The sequence below is a fragment of the Schistocerca cancellata genome, chromosome 2, assembly GCF_023864275.1.
Source record: "Schistocerca cancellata isolate TAMUIC-IGC-003103 chromosome 2, iqSchCanc2.1, whole genome shotgun sequence".
Lineage (NCBI taxonomy): Eukaryota > Metazoa > Arthropoda > Insecta > Orthoptera > Acrididae > Schistocerca > Schistocerca cancellata.
Genome location: NC_064627.1, coordinates 974967717 through 974976988, shown reverse-complemented (window position 1 = coordinate 974976988; position 9272 = coordinate 974967717). Strand labels below are relative to the sequence as shown.

Below are 9272 nucleotides of genomic sequence, written 5' to 3'. Positions count from 1 at the left end.
TTCAGTTTCCCTTGTAGCCACAGTTCCTCTTCTCCTCCATATCAGAATAGTAAAATTTCTTCTATCTTTCATTCTCTTTTAACAGATGAAGAAATTGACATTTCCCACAACCTAGAATTTTTGTTGTTTCATTTGACTGCTGCTGTCTTTTAAGTGTCATATGTTCCTGGAGTAAATAAGGCAAAAATAAATTAAATTTGATCACCACTTCACTGCTGATTTTAATGAGTAGCACCAGATTTGTACAAGATACTTCAAAGGATTAAAAAAACATAGTCATATGTACATCAGATCAGCAGTCATTACACAATAAAATTTTACAACACACAACATATAGTACATAACATTAATAGTCCAGTTCTCCGATGATCAATCCAAGTGAAAGGAGAGATAAATTGAAAGAGAAGCAGAGGTTACTACACAGAAGACAAAGACAGCAAAAATATTGATTATTTACATCTGTTATAAAAGGTGCTCCTACTCATCACAAAATTATACAGTATACCACTCTTTCTGAAAACCTTTATCACCATCTCTGGTTACGCAGACAGGAAGGAAGCTGTTAGCCACTACTGCACACAGTATGAGTCTGTATGGCTTTTAGTTATTTTGAGGCACACAAAAAATACGTTTACGAAATGATGGGAGCACAATCACTTTCATTAGGTTCTGTTTTTATGTTTGCTTCAATTTTTGTTAACTCCAGTGAAGTCATATCTATATCATCTCCCCAGATGTCTTCTTTTGGCTTTGTCTTCGAAGATGGTTTTAGTGACTCACCTGGAAAAAAAATAATTTATAAGTAAGCCACACATTAAACCAGATTTGAAATACGCACAGACAAAACATGCTACTCTTGGTGAGGATTAAAAATAATTTCTGTATGGCCTTCTCCAATGAGAGTTAAAGTTTCAAACAACTGCATTTGAGACAATAACCAAGTACCAGAAATACTCTTTCACTTAACCTGAAACAGCTGGTTACCTTTAATGTAGACTAAATATAGAACTCAACTTAAGTTTGTTTAAAGTTTGTAAAAATAAATTAATAATTGCAAATTGATCTTTTGCTGTTAATTATGAATATCTCAGTATAGTGAGCATTAGAATACATTCTTTCTTCAAACAAAATTGTTGAATAGTGTGAATGAAGGCCACTGTTCCAACCACTGTAAAGAAACAGCCAGCAGAAATTCATGATTCCATAAGTACTTAGTTCAGAGTGAGTGCATCTGATGGCGAAACATCCAAAAAACATTTTGCAGACAGATAATGAAGGCTAAACACAGTGAGCCTCTCATGTGAATAATGTTCTTGCAATTTTGTGATCTGCCAAGGATGAAATAAAATGCCATACACAGTGATTTATCCATGTACAAGACCTAGAAAACAAACTGTAACAAACACATGTTGATTTGCCACAGGCTGCCATCCAACTCAACTGCTTAATTTTAGACATGGAAATTGCAGATGTGTGAAAAATATTTTTCTTTTAAAATGCATTAATGTTTCTTTTAGTTACTTCTTCATAAAACTGATTCAATAAGGAGGCATAAAATGTACTTGTGAAAGTTTTCTGTTTTTCAAATAACTGATAATATCCGCAATAAAAAGACATAATACCTTTTTCACCTGTACCGTGTTATGGATCACTAGACCAGGCTCCATTCCTTTAAACTTTCTGATGTGAGTGCATTCTATTGGGAAACAGCATAAGGTGTTCGAAAAACATTGCCATTGTCATCCCAGCTATGAAATGTTCGAAAAGACAAGTGCTGCTTTGTCTGCGTTTGATTTCCAATTTTTCATCACAAATCCACAAGCCACAATTCAATGTAGTTTGGTAACAGGAGACCAAGTGCCACTTACCAATCTCTGGACCAGCGACAGTACACGTAACCTGTGGCAATTTTCAGCCGTTCTGCACATCCCCCTCCACTAGCCACTGGCAGCCAATAACATTCATTCTCTTTCCGAGCGGTTAGCAGCAAGTTACAGCTAGACAGCGAGAACCTCACTCTTACATGCTGCAATGTTGCCGTACTTCATGACAGCTGGATTATTCATTCAACTTCGGTTGTGTGCATAGACCAACGCATTCTTTCCTTGGTCTGTGAGCTGTGTGGTGTCTTTTTATTGTGGGTATTATCAGTTATTTGAAAAACAGAAAACTTTCACAAGTACATTTTATGCCTCTTTATTGAATCAGTTTTATGAGGAAGTAACTAAAAGAAACATTAATGCATTTTCAAAGAAAAATATTTTTCACACATCTGCAATTTCCATGGCTAAAATTATCAGTTGAATTGGATGGGAGCCTGTGACAAATCAACATGTGTTTGTTACAATTTGTTTTCTAGGTCTTGTACATGGATAAATCACTGTGTACGGCATTTTATTTCATCCTTGGCAGATCACAAAATTTTTTTTGCATTCTTTTTTTCTTGTAGCAGTATAGGTGTGAATGTGTACCTGTAAATGTTCAAGTGCGATTAAAAAATGAGCCAGGTGATGGCAATAAATGTGAAATGCTTCACAAGCAGGCGAGGAGGATTATTTACCGCATTTATAACTTTTTCAAAGTGAATTTGGAAGTTAGTGTCCTACTGTTGACATCTGAAGACACAAGAATATACTCGAGAACCATGTGGCGTTGGCAAGCATTCTTTTTATGACTTACTTTCATGTCATTCATAATATCATAAGTGTGCAACCATTGTCCACCAGGACCTTGGCAACACACTGCTCTGACCTTTGACCTTGCACGACATTTTCAATCAAGATTTTACTTGGCTGCCCACACCTCACGATGCACCAGCTCATCCACACTTACACAGCATGTTATGACAAGCAGCATACCAAAACTGCCACTCCAACAGAAAGACAATCCCAAGATGTGGTTTGCATTGGTACACAACTTACTCGACATACATGACGTCAGTGATGACACATGCTTCGTCTGCTTTGTTATGATCACACTGACCTCATCATCAGCAATTTGGCGCTTTGCGCTCCCACCTAGCCTAAATATGCCACCGTTAAAACTACTGTTCTCAAACGCCAATCATGTCCTGAAGACGTCACTCATCATATCATTCACAATGAACATCTGGGATCCTGAACTCCATCAAAACTCTAGCGCCACTTGTCAGTCCAAGTCAACCCTGGGATCATACCAGACATTGCATTGTGGATGCTGTGGCTTGTCCAACTTCATGAACTGCAGTTAAGCTTCCTTAGCACTTGTCCAATACACTGGAGATCAAACTTCACCTTGCTGGCTAAGCGTACTAGATCATCTGCCATAGAAAACAACTCGCTAGCACCAGCAGTTATTCCGGTGACAAAGTTGGCAACAGCAACCTCCCCCCCCCCCCCTCCCCCAAGCACCACCTGACTGTTCGTTCAGGGGCAAAGGGGCAAAAGTAACACAGCACAGCGATACACAGTCACCTTGTGGTAACCAGCGCACACTGCCTCCACTAGACCTCCGACCAACACCAACTCCACCCAAAGCCAACACCAAATGCATGGCAGACTTCCACTGAACTTAACAGAGGGCATGCACAAAAGACTGCAATGCCGATCTATTTGGCCTGCTGGTTTCATACCACATTTGGTGATGCAGCAAGGAATTGCTGCCATGCATATTCCCAAACTGTGTTCGCAGGCCAGTGTAGGAAGCCCAATCCACAACGATCCCGAACAGCAACCTTGTCAAACATCTTTCGTCGAACATTTTGAACAACTCTAATAGGAGGCTCTATGTATCTAACCACAACTTGAAGATTCAATTCCTTGTCAACACATGAGCAGAGGTCAGCATCATACCTGCATCCTTGATACCAGCTCACATCTCTCCAACTCAACTTGTGCTGTGCACAGCTAACATGTCGCACATCAGCGTACATGGGGCAATTGACCTCTGTGTCTACCTTAGGCTGGACCAAAACTTTACGTCGACATTTCGTATTGCCAAAATTGATGAACCCGTGCTTGGTGTGAACTCTGTCAGGCATATTGGTTTATCTCCCGACATCTTGACATCGTCTCAGCTGCTTTACGCAGTTGGTTCATGTATACGAGGCTGATTCAGGCTTGCTCGCTCTGACATTCAAGTTCGCAGGACCCACTGTTTCACACTCACTCCAAGTACTCTACGTTGCCAGCTCGACTCGCTTCCTCCTTGGTCGAGTTTACAGTCAAGCACCCTACTGCTGTCACACTCTGAGCTCACAACATTGAGTTCTGAATATTAATCAACGACAGATCACAGAACTGCTGTGCACTCATCGCACACTGTACCACATCAGTCACACAGCTATATTGTACCCGCAGCTGCTGCCACATGCCCCTACAGCAGTTCAGCAAATACAACAATGACAGCAAACTAAGGTTGGTGACCTTATGCTATCTCCAGTGTATTCTCCCAGTGCATTCCTCCCCAGCAAATCGACAGCAGTCTCCTCCCATGTGTGTGCATGATGCCACCATAGCCATGATTATGAGCAGTACTTGTCACATGATTAACACAATGGAGGGTCTCCCTGTGTGCCTTAAGGTCCGTCGCCTCACTCTGATGAAATTACGCCAAGTGAAAGCAATCGTTCAAGAACTTCTTAACACTGGTACCATCCGCCCTTCAGGCAGTAACTAGTCATGTCCCATCCAACTTGGTTTGTACAGAATGTGCAAAGACTACAGGGTTTTGAATTCACTCCATTCAGTATCTTTAAAATACTGCTTTATGCCTTATGGTTTCAAAAATGTGACTCTTTACTATTCAACCTCCCATTTCTGTATGCCCATCTCAATGACATTCGATATTCTGATCCCCCCTCCCCCTTCTGTCGAGAAATGTGAATCCTACCTGGCTCATATACAGGCTACACTCCGCTACAAAGGCATTGAAAAATCACAACCAGCATTTGACTCCATAATTTCCCTTGGCTATTCTGTGACTGCCAAACATATCTGTCCGATATCCAACCGAGGAGATTTCAATCGTTACCTCCCACTACCTATAGATCATCATGAATGGGCCAATTTTTCAGACTATAAAGTTCTACCGCCAACGCCTGCCACATGCAGCTCCATCCACATACCTCTTACAGATGCTTCGGCTGGGAAGAATATCTCCAGCAAACGAAAAGTATGCTGGACGGAAGAAATGATCTAAGCTTTCACGTTTAGGTGCTTGGTCAGTTTTCACATTACTGGTGATACTTTCAGCTTGAAAGTAATTTATCCACTCATCATCGATCAGGCACAGCACCACAAAACTCACTTCAATTTCTTCATTTTAACACATCAAATTACTGCTAGAAAACACGTACATAGAATTTGAGATTTTGGTCAACAGACAGCAACTGTAGCACACCCTCTCCTTCCTGCCTTCATAACAACTTCCTCATAATCAAATGTTTGTGCAGTACATTAAAAGTCTTCACCACCTCATAGATCTCCACTCACAATTAGCATTAAATGTTGAAGTGAATGTCCCAAATGTTTGGAATCGTCAGACTTAACGCAACCACAACTTAATGCAATAGCCCAAACACTGAAGCAGAATTCTTTTAATGCTTTACCAGTTTTCTTGATAATCTTTCCTAGCAAGACAGTGTTTTACAGATAATTTGTTGGATTCACATTTTTCCATCTCAGAACAGAAATACATATTTGGGTTATTTTTGTTATGTGGGCATTAGGCTGCAGCCTTAAACATGTTTCTGTGCCTAATGTTTCATCTCCTAATGCTGAAGGCATTATCTGAGGCTATGAAGGCACAATTACTATTTTCAAACTTCAGAGAGCTCAGCAAACGGCACTGTTTATACAATAAACATACAATGAGTCACGATGTTGTCAGACTGCTGCCTAAGATCACTTAGTACCACTGATGGATGTCACTGAGCTTGTACTGCGGGAGAGATCGTGCTGTTTGCTTGACTTAACACTAAGACCCACAACTCATTTAATTTCAATTCTCCTCCTGTTCTGTTATCGCTGCTTTTGTGCTTTTGAAATTCTATGGCCTCTGTACATCCCTGCATGTTGTGATTCCATGGTCTCAGTGCATCATTAGCTTTAACGGTAAGTGCTTCACAAAGTAAAGAATTTTAAAAGACATTGGTACCTGATATGTTAAAAAGTGAGTTTTTAGTTCAAAGAAGTGACATAGGTGCAGCACAAACTACATCCCACATAAAGATTCATGATACAAGAGAAGGAGGTAGTTCAACAGTGTATTACCTTGATGAAACATGGGTCAATTAGAATCATTCCACGAAGATCAGCTGAGAAAATAAGTGATGGTACTGGCAGTTTTAAAGTTTTCATGGAATAGGTTCTCAGATAATTATTCTGCATGCTGGCTCTTCATATGGTTTTGTTTCCGAAAGTAAACTTGTATTAACATGTAAGAAAAACAGCAGTGACTGCCATTTAGTAATGAATGGCTGTCAGTTTCATGATGTGATCCACAATTCTTGTCATATTTGCTTCGAAGTCGGCCACTGCCAGTTATAATTCAACTGTTACGGACATCAAGTATAAACACCAGAAAAGCAGATATTTTCCAACCCGAAACATCGGTCTCTCAGACCCCTTGTTTATTTTAGATGTCGAGTGTGGTAGCACTGCAAAAAAGGGCGACTTCACTTTCCCAGTACCTTTTCCGCAATACTTGTTGCTTGTAAAGTAGCAGTCAACAATCAGTTTTACTTAATCAGTTTTACTTACTCAGTGAAGACATACAGAGTATTGTTTAGAGGAGTGTCCGAAGTCGTGTGCCTGAGATAGCTCATGTTTCGTATTACGCACAAGAATTTGGTAGGTCCAATAGACCGCATGTTTCAAATTATGACATATTCTGCTTTAAGAGGCAGTTATTTTATAGTGTCTTCTTCTATGCGTGAATTTACGTCATATTTCATGTATAACATGGATTGACTTTCTAAGAAGAGGAATTTATCTGCAGCTAATCCAGATTTGGAAGCTTGCGTGCAAGCGCAGTTACAGGATTTAGATGAAGAGGAAAATGGGATCGATGATGACACATTTCACAATTCTGATGCTGATCCAGATTTCGTGACAGGCGATAAAAAAACATGAAACAAAGGGTGATACTAGTGAATTTTTATTGGAAGAACAACCTGGAGTATTCTATACTACAGATAATACCTCACAGCAAACACAGTACTTTTATGGTAAAAATAATTTCCAATGGGAACGTTATGAGCGTGTTAGAATGAGAAGAGCACCAGACCACAACATTCTGGAAGGAGGAATGCCTGGCCTAACAGCCAAAAGTCGAAGTTTGGGACAAAGTCCTACTAAATCTCAAATGTGGGATATTTATTTGATAATGACATGATAGATGAAATAGTTTTACATTCAAATGTGAAACTGAATACAATAAGGGCAAAGTTGCAGGAAACAACCAATCCGTCCAATTACAAAGATACTGACAACGTTGAAATCAAAGCTTTCATAGGCCTTCTAATGATGACATCAATATTCAAATTGTTTCGTGAAGATATGTTGTCTCTTTTCGAAAAGGTCTGACCGGTCGTCCTATATTTGCGGTGACAATGTCAGCAAAGCACTTTGAAATACTTCTAAGCAGCCTGAGACTTGACGATGTGATTACCAGAGACAAAAGAAAAAAGTCAGATCGCGCAGCTGCAATATCAAACATTTCTGAGAAATTCATTTTCAATTCTCAGCAATTATACTGTGTGAAAGCAAAGTTACAGTGGATGAAACGTTAGTACCATTCAAAGCAAAATGCCCTTTTCGCATTTATAAGCCTAGCAAACCAGCCAAATACGGCATGAAAATTATGTGCCTGGCAGACTCTGGAAGTGCTTACCTCTTTTCCTACATATATTCAGGGAAGGATACTAATGGATGTGGCCAGACAGAAGGGGGGGGGGGGGGGGAGAAAAAAAAAACGCTTGCCAAACTAACTCAGGCTGTTTTACTTCTGTGCAAACCAATAGAAGGAAGTAACAGAAATATTACTTTTGACAACTGGTTTACATCTATAGAACTCATTCATGAGCTGAGAAAGAGAGGACTAACATATATAGGAATGGACCAGAAAGAACAAACGTGAAATTCCCCAAGAGTTTTTTGCTGATAAAAGTAGGCCAGTTGGGTCATCAGCATTATATGGATTCTCTGAGAGTACAACACTGGCTGGTTTCATTTGTTCCTAAGAGAAACAAGGCAGCAATTCTTGTGTCTTCAATGCATCATTCCACTGAAAATGATACCATAAAAAATAAGCCAGAAATTATTCGTTACTACAATGCAACTAAATCTGGAGTAGATTTGCTCGATATGAAATGTGCCAATTATTTGTCAAACAGACGCACGAGGCGCTGGCTGATGGCAGCCTTTTACACACTTGTAAACATCAGTTGTGTGAACAGTTTTGTTCTGTATTTGTGCTGCAGAGGATACCCAATGCTAACTCATCTCAAATTCACCAAAACGTCTGGCCATGGAGCTGACATCTAAGAAGATGCCTGCAAATTCAAAATTTACGTAGAAATATCAAGGAAATGATCTACAAAGTTCTGGGAGACACTCAGCAATCAAGCGAAGGCATACCAAGTGATAGAATGGACAAAAGGAAGATGTGTATGAAGTGCCCTGCATCCAAGAAGAGGAAAACGGCGTATGAGTGCATCAAATGTGGTCACCCAGTTTGCCTGGAATGCAGCAGGAAGATGTTTGTTGACTGTGCAAAATGATGTGATTTAATATTTAAGTTCAGTTGATCATTACATATATATTTTTACATTTTCTGCAACATTTTATTTATATTTATGAATATATTTTCTGGTACAACAGTGTTGAAAATCATATGAAATCTGACAGTGAATGACTGCATGTACTTGTGATATTTAAAGTTTATTTTATATAATTTAAACAACAAAGTATTTATATGGGCTGAAACGTATTAAATTTAATTATAACATGAATTAACTATTTATTTGATTTCTGTCAACTTATGTGAAGTTCTGTGAGATAAAATATTAGGTGATCTGAGAGACTGCTTGTTTCTAGTTACGCACATTTCAGAGATGTTTCAGGTTAAGGGTTAAAAATAAAAATCTTAAGCACGGTATAAACCAGACTTGTGCCGATCTCCTGCAGCTCTTTAATTTATACAAGTCAAGTGACAAAATGTACAAACTTGACTTCCTTGCATGTGAATGGGGTCACAAAGTTTTGCATTTACTCACACGCCGTCACTGTCAA

At 39.3% G+C, this 9272-nt stretch overlaps 1 protein-coding gene across 1 annotated transcript in view; it reads right to left on the bottom strand.

Moving 5' to 3' along the window:
- Nucleotides 1-202: 202 nt before the first annotated feature.
- The window catches only part of LOC126162949 (DNA primase large subunit), a 71431-nt gene continuing 62361 nt past the window's right edge, over nucleotides 203-9272 (bottom strand). The window contains exon 10 of the mRNA XM_049919783.1: nucleotides 203-780. Within this exon, the coding sequence (XP_049775740.1) occupies nucleotides 632-780 (149 nt within the window). The 3' untranslated portion in view covers nucleotides 203-631. The remainder of the gene's footprint in view (nucleotides 781-9272) is intronic.